The 22,504-nt window shown below is 39.7% G+C and overlaps 1 protein-coding gene across 1 annotated transcript in view; it reads left to right on the forward strand.

The window, feature by feature from the left end:
• The first annotated feature begins 2,323 nt into the window (after positions 1-2,323).
• KITLG (KIT ligand) overlaps positions 2,324-22,504 on the forward strand; it is a 56,496-nt gene continuing 36,315 nt past the window's right edge. Inside the window, exon 1 of the mRNA XM_082280617.1 lies at positions 2,324-2,490. Coding sequence (XP_082136743.1) covers positions 2,476-2,490 — 15 coding nt within the window. The 5' untranslated portion in view covers positions 2,324-2,475. The remainder of the gene's footprint in view (positions 2,491-22,504) is intronic.

The following is a 22,504-nucleotide window of genomic DNA, read 5'->3' on the forward strand; positions in this document are numbered from 1 at the left end:
TTAAAACATGCTTTCTTATGGGATACAGACACAAGATATTAATGAGTTTAAACTATTAAGCTCTGAATTTCATAGAAAAAAACTTCCCAAACCAAATTGAGGACAATGTCAGCAGTAATACACTTTCAAATTGCCAACACAAAAGGAAGAGATGAAAAGGGCACTACTCCACTGTAGCTGGGCTTGGTTAAACACAAGGGCAGATTCAAGAAGTCAGATCAGGGATGCAGAGAAAAGGTGCATGATGCCAGGGTGGTAAAGAAACTTAATGATGCCCAAGAGTGTTATTCTCTCTGCACAACTATCAGTAAGGTAACTGGATACAGGGAATCCACTAAAGTTTTCCTGTCATGACTAACGGTGAACTGTGATAGGGCTCAACATGGAAAAAAGACCAGAAGTGCTTTCCATAAGATAAGTAACTGCTGCAACAGACTGCTCTTTCACACTTTCCAGGGCTTCTCCCCAGGAGACTAAACTGGTCATCTGTTCTAAGGAGGAAATATGCCACAACATCTTAATTTTCTGGCCCGATTTTTTAAATGTGTAGACAGTGGAAGCAGCTTTGGTTGATCACTACAGATAATGCACAAACTATCCTGTCAGTGAATGAGGTCTTTGATTTCTTTTGTTGTTACAGGCTTCCTCCCTTTCACTGCTTGTCTATTGCTTTAGAGGAAGAGATTACTATATGCATATAAAAGTCTGACAAAGCTCAGAGGGAAACATAAGAACTCCACGATAATTCAGCACAGTAATAGTAATGAAATGCAAAAAAAAAAAAAAAAAACAAAAAAACCCCAACAACAAAAAAAAGGGAATTAACCCATCAATACTGTCATGTTGTAAAAGAAAAGTATTGACCCATTTTTTCTGGATTGGATGCAGAAGTAAAATATTAGATGTTTATCTGCTCTACCCTTAACTCCAAATATATAGCAGAGTTGGGGATGAGTTCAAAACCTTTCTGTACCTGAACAGCTGACCTTTACTTTGGCAGAAATATAGTCCTTAAAAAACTTATCATTAATTCTAGGTGAAAACTAGACAGAATTTTCTAATGAAATCTCTTACTGTACACTCTGAGCATACCTAATCTCTTTTAGGAAATGACCATTGACAGGGGCAGACTATTCTTTCTTCATTTTAATGTTCTTTAAATTTTCACCTAGTATCACTGTTTCAGGAAATACTAGTTCCATAAATTGCTCGACATTCCATTCATTCACACTCAAAATTTAATCCATGTTAACCTTGGGAACTGCCTTCTCTAAAGAGGACTCAAATTCTGTGGCTACTGCTGTGATGGATTGGCCAGAAGACTCCAAGCAGTAACAGTCAAGCCGCTTTTCCACACCCAACACTAATGCATTATTTACACGGGATGTAAATTGTAATAGCATGTGGAAAGACCCGCAGGATCACCTTTGCAGAAGCGTTAGGAGGCACTGCTCAACAATTTTTCGGTGTCTGGAGCAGGTAATAGGAGTTTCTAAGCTCCAGCTGAAATGCTTATCCCAGTACTTAACTTGCACTAACCGAGTATGGGAAAGCAGCACCGGAATGGCAATGGCAAACCCGGAGCTGCCACCTCGGCTGTGCGCGCCGCTGCAGCGGCTGCTGCGCTGGGAACACCGGGCACCGGCTGGGAGCCCCGCCAGCCTCCGAGGCCGCTGCCCTCCCCGCCGCGGGCCGAGGCGGCGCCCGGCGGCGGGTTCAGCCGGGGGGCACCCCCTTTTCACTAGCCTGGGTGGGGGGACCCAACCCAAGGGCTTGGCTCGGCACCCGCAGCCTGGCTGACCCCGAATGCCGCGGCGGCGCGCCGCTTCCCTGCACGCTGCCAGCGCCCACGCGGGCAAGGCCGGAGACCCCCGCCCCGCTCCCCGCGGTCGGCTGCGAGCACCGGGCAGCCGCCGCAGCCCCGGGCGGGAGGAGCCCCCTGCACCCACCCCGCGGGGCCGGTAGCCACGGCGCCCCGCCCCGCATGCCCACACCCTTGCCCGCATCCCCGCCCGCCGCTCCCCGCGGCGGCCCGCCCGCGGCCCCGCTCCCCTCCGGCGCTGGCGAGGGGCAGGCTCGGCTTGTTCCTGCCTCCAACTTCCCCCAAGTTAACTCGGGTTTCCCCCGCCCCGCAGGGTCTGCCTGGGCTCCCGGTCCTCCAGGAGGGCGGGAGGGAGGGGAAAGGCGTGTCCTGCCTGGGCTGCCGCCGCCGCCGCTGTTGGAGGCAGATCGGAGATATAAAAGACCTGGCCGGGGGCTGGCAGTGGCTTCAGTGAGCGCGGACGCTCAGGCCGTGGGGAGACGGCGCAGCGGGGCGCGCGGAGCTGCGGCGGGACAGGCGGAGGCAGCGCGGGGCTCGCCGTGGGCAACCCCAATGCGTGGACTATCGGCTGCTGCATTATGCTGGAGCTACAGTTCCGCTGAAGGGAGTTTGCACACGGCCGGCTGGGCTGGACTGCAGCGCTGCCGTTCCTTATGAAGAAGGCACAAGTGAGTGCGGCCGGGCGGCGGCGGGGGGCACCCACCTGCCCGCGGGCGGGGCTGCCCGGCGGAGCGGGGCCGGGGCCGGGGCCGCCGGCGCGGAGGGGGCACGGGCTGGGGCAGCCGCCGGGCGGGGAGTGCGCGTCCGCAGGGGCGGCGGCTCTCCCGGGCTGTCCGAGGGGTGAGGGGTACGCGATGGGATGGGAGCCGATGCCGCCGGGGAGCGGTTTGGGAGAGCGAGGTGAGTGGGACAAAAAAGATTACTGCCCGGTCTTGCCCGTGGAAAAGTTGCAGCAAGCGGCCGGACCGGCGGCCGAGCCTTGGGGGATCTCTGAAGGCACTGGGGAAAATTGCCATAATAAATCAGTTGTCTGTGTTACCCTGACTAGTGTGAGAACATGAAATGATCGGGGAAAGCAGTGCCGTGGCTGCGGTTCCCGGTGTCTCCCCGCACGGCGCTCCAGCGTGCGGCGCCGGGCGGGTGCTGTGGGAACCCCGGCATTCCGCCCTTCGTTCTCCCGCATCCCGTCGGGAAGTGCCGCTCAGTGCCGCTGCGGGGACCCCGTCATTATTTCTGCAGGTTCTGTAGGGATTGCAGTCGCTATGCTGTGCGTTGATTAGAAGGAAGCAAAGGGACAGACATGAGTAGAAAATTGTAACAAGAAGCAGCTCGAGGAAACTTTAAAGGGAGAAAGTTTGAGGCTGGACTTTGCAAGGTGCCGATACCCTCTATCCTGGCAGACCTCAGCGAGAGCCACGACTGCTCTGGGAGAGAAAAATGCATAGACGCACACCGCTGCCTCTGCGCTGGGGACTTTTGCCTCCCCCTTCATTTCTGGGTTAGAAGCAAGACACTTTTTGCCGTCGTCTGTTTCTTGGCCATTGCTGGGTCACCTACACACCAGTAGCCTGAAGACACTTCAGGATATAGTCAATGGAAAAGACATAAAACATACTTTAAGATTTTTTTTTAAAAGACCTTACTGAAGTATTGTGAGTAGTTAAATCATTTTTTGAGAGATGACAGGAATTAGAAATACTTCCTGAAATATTTAAATTTCACCCGGCCAAAGCACTGGAGAATATACCCATGTTTAAGAACTTAAAACTTGAAGGCTTATTTTTTGTGATACTGAAGTACACCAGGGTTTTATCTTAAATTATCAGCTCTGAATTCTAGCAATGTTTATCCGTTGCTGTTATTCCCATTAGATTACTATAGATGCCTTATACCTCAAAGATGTTGTTTCAGACTCTGTATACACAATTATTTATATGTGCTGAATAGATTATTGATGGTCTCTTAAAGTCTGAGAGCCATGTTTATGTGTGCTCGGTTGTATGCATTCATTTAATATTGGAATGGGTAGCAAAAAAGTCGCAAGATGTTATCCTAACCCATGGAAGCATACAAGAAGGGCTGTTTCTTTTGTGAAGGAAAAATGTTCAGCAAATGAATGAGGATTTATGAGTGGAAGCAGTCAAGCATTTTATTACATCAAACTGTAAACTTGTAAAAATCAAGAGTACTCTTGCAAATTCAGAGCAAAGCAGGAACAATCCCTCTCTCCCAATAAACTGGGAAAGACAGGCAGTCTTGGCATTCAGGACCATATGGCTTGACTCAGGGGCTCACAAGCTGTAGCCTGTGGAACAGCTTCTTGTCATGGTGGTGAAGCATCTGTCAGCCTTCAAGCAGTTACGCTTCTTGCTTTTTGGAGGCAGTGACAGACTCCTAGTTCTCCAAAGGGTTGTTTCCTATATTTTAAGGAGTAGCAAACAAATGTGATACCAAACCATTAATCATTCCAAAGGGATCAGAGCAGGAGATATTTCAAGAAGAATTGCCGTTAAAACCATGAAGACGCTGTGCAAAGAGCGAGATCAAGGGAAGTGGGTGCAAGAAGGAGGACTTATGCATATGGGGGCACTCGACACATTAAAGTAAATCTTAATCTATATGCTCTCCTGTGGGTACTTCTGTCATTGTCTAGACTGGTAACTGTCATAGTGAAAAGAACAAGATTGGAAACCCAGGAAAGACATTAATGTTTCTTATAATAAAATATTCTGCAATAGACATAGTACAGAAAGCAAGACCTGCAAACTCACTGAACTTTGCAAACACTTGGTAATGCCTGGATACTGCTTAAAATAAATCAGGGACTTGGATCTTTGAGGTAATATTGCACAGTGATAATATATAACTAGTACAGCTGAAGGAGTAGCTGAGTCATAGATCAGTACAACGAAAGTGCTGAAAGAAGAGTCGTGCTGAGCACTGGACACAACGTGAGCAAGTTGGTCTGTTTATTTAAATCAGTCTTAACCTGAGAAACCACAGGAACTGCAGAAGCACATTCCCCAACAGTGTCACTCCTAGAAGTGATGTTTATGAAACTCTGTGGTTTGATGGATATATAAACCCCCTGTTTTAAACATACCAACACCTGGATTTTTTTTTTTTTAAAGTCATGATTTCTTTAAAAAAGTGATTAAGCATTTAGGGTTCAGTCATACAAATCCTTCTTCGATGGGGCTATTTCCACGAATTCTTATCGAAGCATAACTTGGATGAGAGGATTTGTAGGTTTATATGCTTAGTAATTAAAACTATTATCAGAAGTGAGTTTATGTCCTTCTGCATGCTAATATTACAACAAATAAAATGTCTCTGATGCCTGGACAGCCTTTTACAATTTGACTATAACAGGGTCAGTGATGTGAGTGTGATATGGTCTTGCAAAAACATGTAGCAGTTTTCTGATTTGCTTGTTCTTTGTGTGATTTGAAGACAATCTAAATAGGATTAAGTTACTAAGAAATATTTTGCATCTGTAGGGTAGCTCTGAAGGCTGATAAGGTATCACAGATAGATGGTTCAGGCACTTGATCTCCTGCAGTGAGTTAGATGCACATCCTCTTAGAAACCTCAGTGTTAAAATCTCAGTATTAGCTATTAAAATCTCTAGTAGAGAGTAAAATCTGAGTATTAGATCTCAGCGCAGCTTTCTACCTCTGAATGTGTGCATTATTGTTGGCAGTTAAATTGCCATCTCAGGTTGTCCTATCTGTATGTTTGTGTCACTGAAGTGGAAGCCTCTGTAGAAATTATTGTGGGCTGGTACCTGGAATAAGAATTAGTACTCAAATTGGCAGTTCCAGTCTCATATCAGCAGGCTAAATCAAAAATGCAAATCAGATACCTGATACCTTGGTGTGAGCTTCCTTTTAGGAAATAGTGACTTCTGATCATCAATCTTTCTTGCTCATTCTGCAAAACATGAACATTAGGTATTAGAAGACATTTAGAGCTCATGGCAGGTATAGATCTGCTGCTCATTAAATAGAAAAAGAGAATTTGCTGGAGCCAGAAAGATGCTGTGCTATTCACGTTCAGCAATGGTCTCTGTTCCCCTGGTTTTGACTCCGCTCAAGGGAAGCCAGTTTGCAAGTACTGCAGCTGGAAAGAACATCCTGGAGTAAAGAGTTGTATGGAGAATAAACAGCGGATGACCTGAAAGATTCAAGGGTGGGGGAGCATTTTGTAAGGCATGTTTAGTGATCTTTTAATTTATTTCTTTTCTTCACCTGCTTTTATTATGTGCCTGCAAGTTTTTATCTCTGAACTATTTGGCACTTGGCTTTGTAGTTTAAAGTGAGGCCAGTAACCCAGTCTTCTCCTGACCCAGTTCTGCCATTGCACTGAAATCTAGTTTTTCCCTTTATGCAGTGGATGTCAGTCCTTCAGGTACGGTTCTCCAAGCTGACAGTGCCATTCTCCAAGTTTTGTTATGTGATTTAATGGTATGCTGGCTCATGTAATCGCCATATTGTATGAAAGTTAAGAGTTGGCAAGATGCAGCCCTTGGCTTCAGATGGGCAATGCTCAGTATGCAGTATGTAAACACAACACCCATTTATTAGAAGTAAGGAAGGAAAAATCTCCCTACGCAATTCCATTTGAGTGTTGTGGGAGCTGACATGAAAATGAAAGTGCTTGTTCTCGCCCTGGTCTTTGGTGTGCCAAACCTGAGATCAGTCAGCCTTTTAAACACACTGTAAAACCGCTTGTTTTTTGTTGATTGTGTTTTTCTCCATGTGTTTGTGGGAAAAGGAGATGGACAAATGTAAGGTGAGTGGCAAGGAGTAGCGCTTCTCTTTAATTTTGTTGCTTGGCTCGTGTTTGCACTGCCTACCCAGTCATATGTAAACCTGCAAAACTGACTTTTCGTAAATATTACCCGTGCTGAAATAACTGGCTGCAGGGAGCCCATGAAATACAGATTTCTTTGCTGGATGGTTTACCTAGTAACAAATGTAAATAGTATCAGACATCTATTAGTATGTGAGTGAAAATATGAGAAAACAAAAACGGTGTTAAGTATTTTATTTTATTAAAGCTAGTAGCATGTATAATATCAGAGGTCATTGATAGTATGCTAATGAAGACATTAATTCTACTGTATGTCTGAATAAAAGGCTGTTTAGGAGCTCAGATTAATGAACACTTTGGATCATATTAGTATAGGAAATAAATTGTCATCTAATTTCCTACAGTTATCTAATAACCACTGGGTGAATGATTGGTTGCTGTTTCTGTTTAAACCATGTTTAAATTATACAAGGTAGATGGATGCAGTAATGCTTTTAAATCTCATTAGGAATTTTCTGCTCTATATGTATTTTTGCCATTATTGTTGCTGTGTGGAGCAGACCTAATTTTGGGTGCAAGGTGAAAATAGCATCAGGTCTCAGATATCATTGCAGGTATTACCTGAAGACGTCCCTTGTTGTTCTCACTGCTTTGCAGCCATACTTTGGAGCACACTGTTGCAACATGGGGAGGTAAATCCTTAGCTTCCAGCTATTTCAGCACCTCTTGAAGCAACAGTAAAGGTGAGACCATGTGGTGCAGGCTTGGGGGACCAAGTGCAGGCTCCTCTGTTGCAGGGCCAAGAGCTGACTGCTGATTCACAGTGGTCAATGCTCCTGGAAGGATCTCTCAAGCAGTTCTTCTGAAAGGTCACCTTTCACTTACCTCCCAGCCCTAAACTTTCACTGCTGCTAAAGAACACTTAAAGCATTCAGGGACAGCAGTACTTGGTTACTTTTCTTCACTTTTGCTGCAAAACCTACTTAATGGAGATCAAGTTCAGGACCCTCAAGATCATATTTAGCCCAAGACACAAGAGCCACCCTTTCTCCTACCTGTGATTTGGCACCTGTATAACAATCATTCACATGTATTTGCTAACGTTCCAGTGAAGCATTTCTTGGAGCCCAGCTGGGTATCTCAGTCCTCTTCTACCTTTACTGGCTTCTCACTGGTTTTAGGCAGCAGAGCTGGGAAGTCAGAGAGGGGTATTGTGTCCTGGCAGCCTTGGAGTTGGGCCAGGCGATGGGCTACACACTTCAGCTTAGACTGATGCTCTGCAAAGTCTGCAGGTTTAGTCTGGGCTGTCACAAAAGGATACATGTATGGTGTACAGAGGTTTTCTCTGGCTTTGTGAACAACCTCGATTCAATCCAGACTGAAAAGCTAATCTAGAAAAATTTACGTGAGCATACTCACTGGAGTGAGAGAGACACACGTTCACTTATTTTCTTGGGTAGCATCTTATGTCTCTGGGAAGGTTCTGAATATCTTGTTTATCTTGTTGAAGCTGTTCTTTTGAAGGTTTATTTGTTCAATCTTGAGGGTGGCTTACACATGAGCTAAGAATGTAGGGGAGACTGTATTTCAGACCACAAGTCCAAATTCACAGATTGTGAATCATGCCACCCTCTGAACCTTCATTCAGAAAGATTTAAGCATTTTCAAGTCAGAGTCTGAAAATATCAGTCTGTTGTATCTGTTCTTGTAGCTTGGCCAGTCCCATGTGACTGAACCTGGCTTCAATCACCTTAACTGTCTTAGTGACAAGAAATCCTTATCCAGTGTCTTACTTAGCAGGCCTTCTGCCTTTCATTTGTTCTGTTACCATCAGCTCCAGGAACATCAGTTCACTTGACAGTTAAGGCCAAGGATAGACTTAGTCCAATTAGCTGTGTCATCTCTTGTTTAGATACACTTTGAGAAGTTTTAGGAAGCACCCTAAAATACAATTTTAGAGATATGTTAAGTGTATGTGGTGTATTTATTGTGGACCTAGATTCTGCATTTGCTATGGCTGGAATCTCTCTACTCACTGTAGTCAGGATGACTTTTACTGATAACCTTCCAGTGTCTTTCCTCCTAAATGAATCAGACTGTTTTGTAACTTTCCTCATTAGCTTATGCTTGCTTGGTAGCAACAAACCAAGGTATGTCTTCCTTTTACATTTGCAGCATGATACATCATTGCTGGATGGATTCTTTGGTCTGTTTAGTAGCACATGAACTTTAATTACTTTTGGAAAAAAGTTGTTCTGGCAGTATAAGTCAGACTGTAAAACTAAGTTGTGCATGTTCTGGCAATCTATCTCTGTTTAAAACGGAAAATTAACTCTTTGCAAAGCATACAGCAACTCTTTTTATAAGAGTTGTTCCAGGACAAAAGAATGAACTTGATGATGTGTATACAGCACATACTGAAAATGTGGTGTAATTTAAAAAAGTTAATATTTAAACTTTAAATATTTTATTAATATATAATATTAATATAAAATAATATATAATATTTAATGTTGTAAAGTGCCTGTAAATGTGGAGGGTTAAAAGCGTGTAGGAAAGTTTCTTCCTCCATTTCATGTCGGTCCAAAAAAATTCCTGTGTCTTTATGGAGATTTTGTAATTGTATAAAATGGGAGTATGATATCAAGGTGCTGGCTTTTGTGGTCTATCTGAAGTAAGACACTAAGGAGTCAGGCATGATACATTTAAATTAATAATATGCTGTATATATGCAAAATAATTCACTAAATGAAAAGAAGTGCTTAGAAATTTAGGGAGGTTGAAATTTAAACATGCTAATAGTCTATTGTAAAAAAGTCCTAAGTTCCAACCCTCTAATTTCCACCCTCCATTTGCTCATTATTAAGTGAACTCAGCAAAATTTGTCTTTTGCATTAAATAACAAGCAGACAACATTATGCATCATGTCTTTAAACTGATACAGATCTGAATGTCAGTTCTTCCTGAGATTTGTTTTTCTTTTACTACTTTGAAGCATGCAGGAATAGGAACATTAGTCAGCCAAATGAATTTAGGAAGCTTGTATAACACTGCTTGGCACCCTCTTTCGTTTGGATTAAAAAACATGTTCCTGAATAAACAGAGATTTTTGGTGGCTATTTTAAAAAGGAGGGAAAAATATATCTCCAGTATTCATAACGGGTGTCTTTTTCAAGTTGCTGTGGTTCAGCAATTGTGGATTCCATTTCTATTCTAACAGCAAAAACTACCAGTGCTGTGTTTGACACCAGTTTAAATGATTCTGATAGGCGTTGCTTTATTTGCTAGGAAATGCAAACCTCTTATAAACTGTAAATTTAAATACTGTCACTGAAGGTACTTTGATCTGCTGTATTATAATCCCTGGCAAAGAATGTGCCCTAGATTTGCCATGCACTCTCTAAAAATTCTGCCCATAATTGTAGTCTGTTCCAAACTGTTTAGATATATTTCTTTAGTGTTTGTTCCATTAATAGTGTAACGCTAGGCAGTGTTTCAGGCCACTAAAATCAGTTAAAATCTTGCTATTTTAAAAAATTGACTCTAATCTCAAGTCAGATGGTGTTCATAATACTCCATCCATTTTCTTTTGGCTTTTTTCCCCCCCATCATCATATTTCAAGGCCACATCTGAAAATGACTGGTTATCCTGCAAGTTTCTCTCCTCTTCCCCTTAAGACAGAAAACTGCCTGCATTTCTTTGTGCACCTTTCCTGGCTTCTGCTGTGTTTAAGTCAGTGTTCTCACCTATGACAATAGAACTTCAGCACTTCTGGAATCTACAATTCTAAAGGTGTGTCTGTCAGCGTCTTGTTTGCTCCCCTACAGCTTAAGCTACATCTCCAGTGAATGTTCTCTACATTTTTTATGGCATTTTTACTTCCTGTTACCTTTTGGGGCTCGCTTCAAATATTAGTCTTCTGAATAACCTGTTGTTGCTGTATTTTGTATCATCTGTAGAAACAAAGTGTCTCTTTGGACAGGATTAGAATGAATACATTGTTCCCTGGAATATATTGGGTTTTTTGTATTATGACACTTGCAAGCTATTATTACAGTTAGGAAGAGCCCTCTGAAATACTGGTCTGCCATTTCTAGAAGTGACAATACCTTTTTTCTCTGTAAAGTCAGTAATTTCGTCATATATTAAGAAAATGCTTGCTTTTTTTTTTTAATTTTTTTTTTTTTAAATTTTAATGGTCAGGTACTTATTGAGACCTAAGAAATCCTTTTAGAAGTAATTGTTATTGCTTTCCCCCATACCTCTCAGCTTTTTTACCTAACCAAGTCAGAAATACCTGATTTGGTGCTTTCATTTTACCTTTAAAAAGTTCTGGCCTAATAAATTCTTTAAATAACTGAAGTGAATTTCTATCTTCTCTTTCTTCTCAGCACATTAAAAAAATAAATCTCTTCTCACATGCAGGTTTTAGGATCAGATAAACATTTGCCAGTAATGGTCAGGTTCTCTACAGTACTCTTGGTCATTTCCCAGTGTAACAGAATGTTGTTGACATTTACAAATGGCCTGAGACATATGTGAAGTTAATCTGCTTTTAGCCTACTAAAATCTGGTTTATTTCTATTGAAACAACTCCATTGCATCCAAGAACATTATTTCAGTTACTGTTGAATTAGTACCTGTTCAAAGTGCTATTTGTCAAACAATTATGGTCTTTTTGGCTTTATTCACTAGGACAGAGTCATCTTCTTAACATACATATTGCATTACTTATTTCAAAGTAAATGGCACAATTCCTATAAAACTGGGAAGATTTTTTTCCTGTAAAAATTGACAAGTGTCACTCAAGTAAACTTGCTCAAAAATTGTATCCATTATGAAAATGCATAACTGGAATTTTAGAGTGTAGACATTGAAAATTATATGCTCTGTGGAGATTTACACTAATCTTCTCAACAGTGGGTTATATTTTCTGTGAGATTAATTCTGGAAGCCAAAGAAATTTCATAATACGCCAGGCAAATTAATGTGTCTTCTTTAATAAGAATGATCCTAGGAAACACTTGAGAACTAGATGTAAAAATAATCCAATAAATCATATTATATTATGTTAATATTTGTATGAGTTTTTCTATCAGCACATCTGTAACAAGGATGCTGTTGAACATGTACCAGAATAATTTCACTACTGACAGCTGCTGTTCTTTCTAATTCACATGAATACTTTTGACCAAATGTAAAGCTCTGTATCACACTACATGCAATTTAAAATCACATTTTTTAATGAGTAACCCCTGTGAAAATTATCAGTAAAAGTAAGGTAAAATAGCTGTTTTTTCAGTGTTGTGTTCTGTGGTATCGTTGCAGAAGATGTGAGGATACCTAATATTTTGTACTAGTTATTTAACTAAATTCATAATACTGTGTTACTGGTGTAAGAGTATGTTTTATAGGCATCCGTATCTAATAGGCATTTATATTTCTTCAAAATTTTACAGACATAGGGAGCTTTATTTCCTCAGATTTTTTTTTTTTGGTCCATTATATGTGCATTTGTTTTGTCCAGTTATATGTGCATTTCCCTAGTCATACCAAACTGTAAAGTGAGTGACTTAAGTTATTTTTGGAATGTTTACCCCACAATTTCTGTGTTTTTTCTAAGGAAAACCGCAAGTGGATCTTCAGGTTTAAGATTAGATATTTACAGCTCTCTCTAGTTAGCATAACTCAAATAAAAACATTGAGACAGCATGTGAATGACACTCATATTAATTCTGTGGTCACAGTTCTGTGATGATGAAGTTAGCTGGGATATAGCCTATGTCTCTTTGCTATAAGCTGAGAGCACTTGCATGTTGGTATATATCATAGTAATGTGCTTGTTCTTCCTGGACACATAGGAGAATTGTGGGGAAACACTGGAATACCAGAAACACTTGGAGGGAGTTTGTAGTTGTTAGTCTGTACAAATCCCAGTCAAAACCAAAACCAACCAAACAAAACCCACCAGAAAACCCTCTAAAGCCACCCACAGACCACCAGGATATTAAAAATACAGTTCGTGTGAACAGATGTAAAGTTCGGGGCAGGATATAAATTGCAAGTTGGGTTAATTTTACAGTAAAGACAAGGTGATTATACCTTCATAGAAATAGGTCAACATGGTGGTTTTTTCATTTTATTAAATATATAGTAACTCTTAACACATTAACTCTTAATTCTTGTCCTTTGAATTAATTAATATGTCCAGAGTTGAAAAGAATTCTTCTTACCAGCTTGCCTCTATTGTTGCATTGCTAGCACATCTTGCTGTATTTAATTTGCTTGGTAGAAGGCAGATGGGAACTCTGTATTAATAGAGTTCAATGAAAGGAATAGAAAAGCCCAGTTCCTGTAAAAGAAATGCGTTCAATGCACTAAAAATATTTGTGTTTCAAAATGGATGAATAAGGAGAAAGAATGGAATTTACTTATTTAGATTCTTAAAAAATAATGATCTAAGAAAAAACCTAAGTGGCCTCATAGTGTATCTCCCTTATCATAACAGTTTGGGGAAAAAAAAATACTTGTGACAGAAAGCAAAATGTGGGAACAAGTCATTAATTTGTAACATGGAAAAAACCTAAAAGGTAATGTTCTCTAATTGTCAGTAACCTCATATAGTTCAATCTGGTAATAGGGTTCACAGATTGATGACAACATGTGCAAGCTACATAAATTACTCAGGTTAATTGAAACTAAAAGAGATTCTGAGGAACTTTGTAAAGGTTTAGAGGAGATGGGAGAACAGATGGCATGATGGCAAGTGGAGTTTGTGTTGAAGAGCAAGGGGGATGCATTTTGGAAGAAATGTTTTGAACTAATTGTAGCTGCATTAATAAAGTCAGTTTCAATTGCTTCTCGAAGCTTCTCACAAACTCTTATTTATGTTCCTGTAGCAATGCTTGGTCAGGAAAAAATGAATGTGCTATATTGTGCTCATAGTAGAACAAATCAGCCAGCATATTGGGATGCAGTAGGAGCAGAAAGAAATTTGAAAGGGGAGTGCATTTATGATAGTGTTCATCAGCCATCCTGAATAAAGTTCTGGTTTTCTCATTGAAAAAAAGAGCATAGCATAAATAGGGATCCTAAACTAAGCAAAAGCATTATAAGGGAACAATTTGCTTATAAAGAGGGACTGAAAGTTGATTGCAAGAAACTACTGAATGATATGCAGGAAGTAGAAAGAGAGAATAGTTGCTGGACATTACTGATCCTTTCTTGGTACAAGAACAAACAAATATTTAACAGAAGAGGCTAAAACAGGCAATGCTACCTTAACACAAAATTACGAGTCTGGAAAGGTTTTTGACACTAGATAGAATATTGCTTGAAATGCAGCTTGATATACATTAGAGTGAGCCCAAGAGGTCACATCCAGAAAGGGGTAGTCCTAGTCTTCCCATCCTTGCACATCTCACCTCCTCCTCTGCTCGTTCCTCAGGGATTACTTTTTGTCTCGGAGCTGAATTGGCTAGTCACTATCTTTGAATTTACTGGCTTGCTTAGGGGTCAGGTGAATGTCAGAGGGAGGGAGGCTGCAGAGAAGGAGATGCTGAGAGCCCTCTCTCAGCAGCAGGGAGCTGTTAGATGGCTTCAGACCATCTCATTAGCCTCAACTGAAGAAAAAGGGATTATACACTTAAGTAGGTAAAATGCCATGGTTACTTTAGTTTACACTATATGCATGAAAGGTTTCTTATCTTCTAATCATGCAATTCAGAAGAAATTTTCATATAGGCAATATATTCTGTAAATGTGAATGATCAGGTTTCTTCAGTCTTCACTGGGCACCAGATCAATCATGTACACTTCTTATTTTCCAAATCTTCATTGCCTTAATTGTACAAGTCAGATTTGGCCTAATTATAAACTCAGTTTCATATACAACCATCTGCCAAAATTACCATCTGTAACAATTCAGCCTTTAGCTTAGAGGAAAGGAAAACACTTTAAGATATATTGTAGCTGAACTTCAGTTACATGTGAAAGTAATGACAGCTGAGATGTTTATACTGAAAGATCGTTCCTTTAGCATGTGACTATCAATTGTGAGAACTCAAAATTTTATTTGAAGTTGTTACATAGCTCTAGCCATTGAAAACCAGTGGAGTTTCCATGCATCATCCCTGAAAGATACTCTTGTACAGCACTTCAGTATTAGCAGGACAAAGCACTTAAAAGTGTTTGTCCCCTTGTAGGGGTGCGTAGGAATTAAAAATATGCTTGAGTTCTGATTCAGTAATACAGTTGCTGGATTTTTTTGCATTAAGGAAGCATTTTGATCAGTCCCATCCCATTTTTGCCATCTTAAACTTACATTTTCCTGGAAAAACCTTACACGTGGGTTGAAATTCCTAAAATGGCCATTCTGACAATTTGCTTTCTTAAAAAAACCACCAAACATATGTCTCAGTAAAATAATTTCAGAAAGAATTTTTAAAATTAATAATGGCGTGATGCATTTTAGTACATCTTGAAAAAAGGAATTCATGCTCATTTTCTATGGTAAAAATTTGCAGTTAGAGTAATAATAACAACTAAAGTATTTTTGACATATAAAAATATTTTCAGTTTAGATCAAAAACCTGAAAAATGTATAGTTGATTTTTTTTATTAACATACTAATGTAATTGCTTTAAGACAAGGCATAATGTGTTTGTAATTCCAGCTTGCTGAGGTAAATGGCTTATTGGCTGCTCAGTGCTTACGTTGTCCTGCAAGTGTACTTAAATGTTTTGAAGATTAGTTTCTAATTTGATGTGCCTCTTACCTGATTTGTCTGCAGTCTCACAAGCTTCAATACATTCGACAATAATCTCATTCATTGGTCTATCACTTTGGATAAATACTCCTTTCACAAAAAATATAGATCTATTCTTAATGTACTTATGTTCTAATAACGGTGTCAATGTAACGTATCCTTTTACAGATCATTACCTTAAAGCTAAATGGTTCACTTTGGTTTTGAGTATGTATAAGAAGACACGCAATTCAAATTACGTAGGAAATAAAATGTTGTTGGAGAGTTATGAGAGAACTGAGTTGAAATCAGGATCTGGAAAAAGTTGTGGCGTTTTGTGGGGCTTTTTTCCCAGTTAGAAAGTATTCTAAATCTGATTTGGTTTTACTCTGTGTTACTTGGAAACAGCTGAGATAAGCATGCATGATTCTCACAAACATTTCTTGAAGCACTACTAGTATGTACAGCTTCTCATGCACACTGATAAGAAGTGCAAAATCAAGATTAGTGAAACCTTGGAAATGTATAGTTTTAAATAGTTTTAGGGGGATTGGAAACCTAGCAGTGTTTTTATGATAGGCTCATTGAAACTTCATTTGTTCTTGACAAATATGGAATCATGGGCTCCAAGTTTTTGAATGGTAAGTTTTAAACTTATACATTTCCCAGGGAAATACCTTGACATACATTATGCTAGCTAATGGTCAGGTAACTACTGTAGCAATAAACGCTGTACAAAGAAGAACAGGATTTTTGTTGTGACAAATATGTTCAACATGTTGAAAGTCCTCAGGGGTTTTCTTATATGTCTTGGTGAAGGAAGATGAAAACTTAGCACCAAGGCCAGGAGATGCAGGTTTCATTTTTCACATTTTTGGTTTTTCAGTATGCTGACTCTTAAACAGCTTGCCCGTAGCTGCTTTCAATCTTTTCCCCTGACAAAGTATCTTAGCAAAACCTTTTGCAGTTTTTGTAAAAATTGACTATAAATAATTGTTAAAATGTCTGCAGGAGCCGTTTATGGGGCCAGAAGCTGACTTCATTGCCTAACAACATGTTTTGTTCAAAACAGACAGAACGTGATGTGGAAAGGGTTTTTATTTTAAATTTCAAACTGTTTCTAACAAACAAGGCACTGTTTTGTTGAATTTTCCTCATTCATTCTCTTATGGCACATACTTCTATTGACTTAGCACAGTGTACAAGATGGCTGTAAAATATAGTATTCATAATAAATTCATAAAAATATATAATCTGTAAAACCATGTTTCTAAATCATGAATGGCACGTCATTAATAGACATTATGTGGGATATAGTAAATTTTGCGCTGAAATGAAAAATAGTGAGGAGCAGAAACTCAGGCTTCACTATGGAAGACCATAACCTTGCCCCATTTCTGCAGCTGAGTTGTGTAATGGCACTCCCTCATCCTACAGAAGATCAATGTGTTCAAAATACTTTTCATCCTTGATACATGCCACAAGGTAATAATTTAGGTTTAGAATAATGTTTATAAAAGTATCTTTTGAATTCTGAAGAATGAGTAACAGTTTTTATTACTTATGTTCAAAATTTTAGGTGTCCTTACTGATGATAGAAGGAAAAGCTAAAATATCTCTTCTTTATTTCCCAAAAGATCCAAGACTTAATGCAGCTGTAGAGCAGAATGACCTTCTTTCATCAGTGTTGTAGTTGGTGTTGAAAACTTTCACCACAGGCCTGGCTAACTATCTGATAGGTTTGTTTTATTTTTTTAAATCTCTTTGTCCTGGTTTCAGCGGGGATAGAGTTAATTTTCTTCCTAATAGCTGGTATAGCATTGTGTTTTGGATTTAGTATGAGAATAATGCTGATGACATGCTGATGTTTTTAGATGTTGCTAAGTAGAGCTTGCCCTAAGTCATGGACTTCTCAGCTTCTCATGCCCTGCCACTGAGAAGCTGGAGGGGCACAAGAAGCTGGGAGGGGACATGGCCAGGACAGGTGACCCAAACTGGCCAAAGGGATATTACATACCATATGGCATCATGCTCACCATATAAACTAGGGGGAAATCTGGCTGAGGGCCGCTGCTGCTTGGGAGCTGGCCAGTCAGTAGGTGGCGAGCAATTGCATTGTGCATCACTAGTTTTGTATATTCTAATTATTTTGTTGCTATTGTTACCCTTTTTATTTTCTTCTTTTTATGTCCCATTAAACTGTCTTGATCTCAACCTATGTGTTTTCTCACTTTTACTCTTATGATTCGTTCCCACATCCCACTGGGGAGGAAGAGTGAATGAGCAGCTATGTTAGTGCTGGTGCTTAGTTGCCATCTGGGGTTAAACCACAACACTCTTCAAAATACAAAATCACTTTCCTCACCAACATACATGTTACATCATAATTTGAAAAGTTCTCAGCTGAGGTTTTGAGCGATCAAAGTGAAAACTTATTATTTCCTGTTTCAAACCTTTTTAAGTTGATGCAGGTGCTGCTGTCTGGAATATATCCAAAGAAGCCAGCTTTTGTGAAAAGTAAATGTGGAATACTTTTTATGTCAGCAGTTACTTATCAATAGGAGAAACTGCTCTGAGTAATTATCAGGGATCCCATTTAAAGGTTGCGTGACTTAGTGCTGGTTTGCTTGTCTTCGCTTCAGAAGCAACCGCCTGGTTTGATACTGCACCCATTGTGACGGTTGTAACAATACTTAGTAAGAGTTAGGGCAATCCTTTATTTACATTTTCTGGAGAGTCTGTGAAGCTAAGATATAGCAGAAAGCAATTAAATAAAATTTGTAATCGAGAAGAGGTAAGAGAGAAAATTTTCTTTATTTTCCATGAGGTTTGGCAGGGGTTTTATGTTGCTTTTTTGTCACGAAGCCATAAAAGTCAAATGGACGTTTTAATTAGGCATAGCAAAGACTCAAATGGTAGGGTTGATCTTCCTAAGTACATGAAAACAACACACCAGAAAGATGGGAGTATAAATACACAAGCAAAGGAGCAGCATTGCCATGAGAATGCATTGATATAAACCACTGTCAGTACACTTACAGTGGACAGCCCAAGGTTTTAACCATCAGAACAGTGAAGATCTGGAGTAATTTCCCAAGATTCACCTCAGATCCTCTGTTCAGTTCTGAACACCTCACTACAAGAAAGACGCTGAGGTGCTGGAGCATGTCTAGAGAAGGGCAACAGAGCTGGTGAAGGGTCTGGAGCACAAGTCTTAACAGAAACAGCTAAGGGAGCTGGGGAGCTCTTTAGCCTGGAGAAAAAGAAGCTCAGGAGAGACCTTATCACTCTCTACAGTCACCTGAAAGGAGTTTGTAGCCAGGCGAGAATTGATCTCTTCTCCCAAGTAACAAACAATAGAATAAGAGGAAATGGCCTCAAGTTGTGCCATGGAAAGTTTAGATTGGACATTTGGAAAAATTTCTTCACCAAATGTTGGCCAAGCACTGGCACAGGCTGCCCAGGGAAGTGGTTGAGTCATCAGCTCTGGAGGTATTTTAAAGATGTATAGATGTGATGCTTAGAGACATGTTTTAGTAGTGGCAATGCTCAGTTTACAGTTGGACTTGATCTTGGAGGTCTTTTCCAACCTAAATGGTTTTGTGATTTTTCCCTCCACTCCCACTTTACTCCACACTTTCTGTTTGGTTTTACCCAGTCCTATTAAAATATAAGCTATCTTATCAAAAGAGTGGTGTATAACAAAATGTTATCCTCAGCCTACCTGTCCCAGGTACCTGAAGCCCACAGTGTCTTTGAAAACTGATACCTGCTGTGGTGTGGGACAGATAAAGTTACTGAAGAGATTTATGCTCCAGGAATACCAAGCTTCTGAATGCCTGTCAAGGAGGACTGGTTAGACCTATCCCTGTACGTTGGAATTCAGGTTACTGATATCATTTGCCTTTAGTAGCAGATGATGCCAAAGCCTTTCTGGATGGACTGCAGAGGACCAAATTTGCCTAATGTTGGTCATGAGACCTTCACAATGAGAGAGGGATTGAGGAAAACTGCTGGTGCTGGATCCCATGATCTTTATCATGATGCAAACCATATAATTAATGCAACCTCTATTTCCTCACCTTATCCTGAGTGTTCTTGTAGACCGCTAATGTAGACAGCAGCTATAAAAAGTCAGGAAATGAATAGTCTTACAATATATAGTACAATACTGATGTGCAAAGTTGTCATCCATCAGCACTGTCAAAGCTTATACTGGTGTTGGCATATCCAGGAGCTTCAAACAGTATTCTTTAATCACAGCTAAGCTTGTAATTCTAAAAATGTAAGTTAAGGGAGGTAGATGAAACACAGTCTCGACTGCACTGGCATCTAGTTTCAGTCTGTGTTCAGCAATTAATTATGAGGTCTCATATGAAGCATGTGAGAGAAATTAGTTCTGGATTTATATTCCTATAAAGATACAGTGCCTATCAGGGATGTTATAAAAAAAAAAAATCAGAGTTCAGAAACAGAACAGGGTCTTTCTGAGAACATGTCTTTGGTTTAAAACCAGGTTGGTGATTCTGAGATTTATATTTCAAAAATCTTCCTCTGCTTATACAAAAAGTATAAAAGGATTGAAAAAAAAAAAACAAAGAAGAAAAGCACCTAAATTCCTTTTCATTTTGTATAAGAATATATTTTTTTCCTGATGTTTGCTTTCCACAGGCTCAAGCATGAGCTGAAAAGTCTTCAGATTTATCATGCAATTTATTTTCTAGCAAAGTTTCTGTGCATGGAAGACTGAAAGTCCACCTAACATGTTTTGCTTCATACTAAGAATGATATACAAGGGAGGTCATTTTCATCATGTACATGGGTTTTACTGTATGCCAAGTATCAATATAGCTGCTGTTTTCACTTTTCTAGATGATCTTATTTATTTTAATTTATTTTGTCAGAGTAATAGTTCCTCCAACTCAAATACCATATAATTTGTAGCAGATGGTAAGAATTAGAGATCCAGTAAAGAATTTCCGTAACAAGTCTTATTTCATTTCCTTTACTGGGGCTTGAAAGTCCAAGATTAAAGAAGATTGCTCTGTCTATATTTTCATTATAATTCAAAAGAATATTCAATATAGTGGACTATTTTTTGCATGAACTTGGCAAGCAAGCAGGACCTCTGAAAGAGATCTTTAGAAAAAAAATCTTTAATTAAGTATTTCATCTAAGAGAATGTCTTTTCATTCCCTGAGGAAGTCAGATCATCCACCTTCATACAGTATGAGGAGCTTGTCCTCCCTGCAAAGATAATCTTGTATCTTACGTTGCCTTCCCCTTTAAATTACTTAAACATGCCTTTGGATCTATGCTAGAAAATTCTTTCAGTAAGTTCCCGGCAGGGAAAAAAAAAGAGACAACTTCCTCTTTGGAGTTCGTGGGAGGTTTTGTTGAGTCAACTGAAGTCTGGTGTTCTGCTTATTTCTATTTTGATCGTGCACGGATTTGGATCTCAGTGTCTTCGTTAACAGAACAAGAAAGTATTGGCCTTTATCACTCTGTAGATAGAAAAATGAAAAATTTCAGTATCAATCCTGGATGTTTGCTATGGAAAGCAATACAAGCAATACAAGGATATACAAGCTATGTATGCTTCCACAAGAAGTGGAAAAGAAAAATCTTTCTTGCCAGTACACATCCTAAAAAGGCTGCTAAGTGCAGGACCTCTTCAGATCCTCATACTCTCTGATTCTGATTTAATAGGAAGATTTCTTTCAAAATATATGTTTTTAAATTTTTTATCCTTCCAACTGAAACACTTTTGTCCTTTAAATCTCCTGTCTCTTTTACAGAACTAGAATGCCACCTGATGGATTATGATTAGTAAATATTTATTCAGACGCTTTTAACATGAGTTCCAGAGGCAACATTGGTGTATAATTACCTGTCTCTTGGTAACTTCACTTCCCAGTACTTGGGAACTAAACAAACTGGCTGTCATCCAGGACAGATTTAGGCTGCATGGAAACTGCCTGAATCCCTGATAGTCAGGTGAGATTAAAGAGTGGACAAAATTTATTATGGATCAGCTAACATTTTTAAAGAGCCAGAGCTTATATTTTTGTCATAGCCAAATATTTTTGCAATGGTATCTTTATAGAGATTGAAAAGAAATATTTTAATTTGCACATTAAAAAGACTTTTTTTGTAGTTAACTGAATGCAATTGCAAAATACCTGGATTGCACTGATTTGCAAGGCAAACTCTGTATCAATTTACACTTCTTGCTTATCACATTCATCTTGGTTTCAACTGAAACACACAAACCAAACTCAGCAGGAGTTTGGGTGCTCTTTACCAGGTACAGCAGTAGTACATTGGCTGGAGCAGCCAGATGCTTCTGTTGAGAAGAGCTGCAAGGGGTAGAGGATAACAGCAATTGGCCTGAGGTCATATGAAATGAAGTTGGCATATAGTCTAAGCAGCTTCCCCATTTTCCCAAGATCTGGATGGTGGGAAAAAATGGTGTGACTCATCATTTTCTCAGCACTGTAAGACTATGTATCTTAAATTTGTCTAATTCAGAAAATAGATGTGTATGACTTGGCAGAACTAGAGAATGGTTTCTCCTTCCAACTGAAAAAGAAAAATATTGGAAAAAAAAGTGGTTCTGCATTAGCACTGAACAGGTTGGGGACTACCTTTTATCCCTTGACCTGAATAGAATTATTTCCAGTTCATTAACAGTGTACCTTAGCAGGGAACTGGCCCATAAGCATCTGAATTGCAATTGGCTTTGCTTTTGCACACGTGGCAAGTGCCACTTTAACATTCTGCCACCAAATGGACAATTAGATGAAAACTCCTGTTCTTGTCAGTTATCATTTGGCATTCTGGGAGTTGCCTATGGGAAGCAAGTGAGTGCAAAAGTGTGGGGGAGGAGGTTCTGTGGAAAATCACAGAAGGACTAATACAGAATGGTCACAAAAAGATCAAACAGCTGTGAAAGCAGGTTGCCTGTTGAACTCATTTGAATGCAGGTAGCAATGCCACCTTTCCCTGCTTATAATTGTAGCTCAGACTTGTTAATTTCCTTACCCTTAACCCCTTGAAGTACCCTCATACTATGTATTTTAGATATTACATGCAGAACTGGGTAGAATATATTCTGTGT

The sequence above is a fragment of the Coloeus monedula genome (genome assembly GCF_965178545.1).
Source record: "Coloeus monedula genome assembly, chromosome: 4".
NCBI classification, from domain to species: Eukaryota; Metazoa; Chordata; class Aves; order Passeriformes; family Corvidae; genus Coloeus; species Coloeus monedula.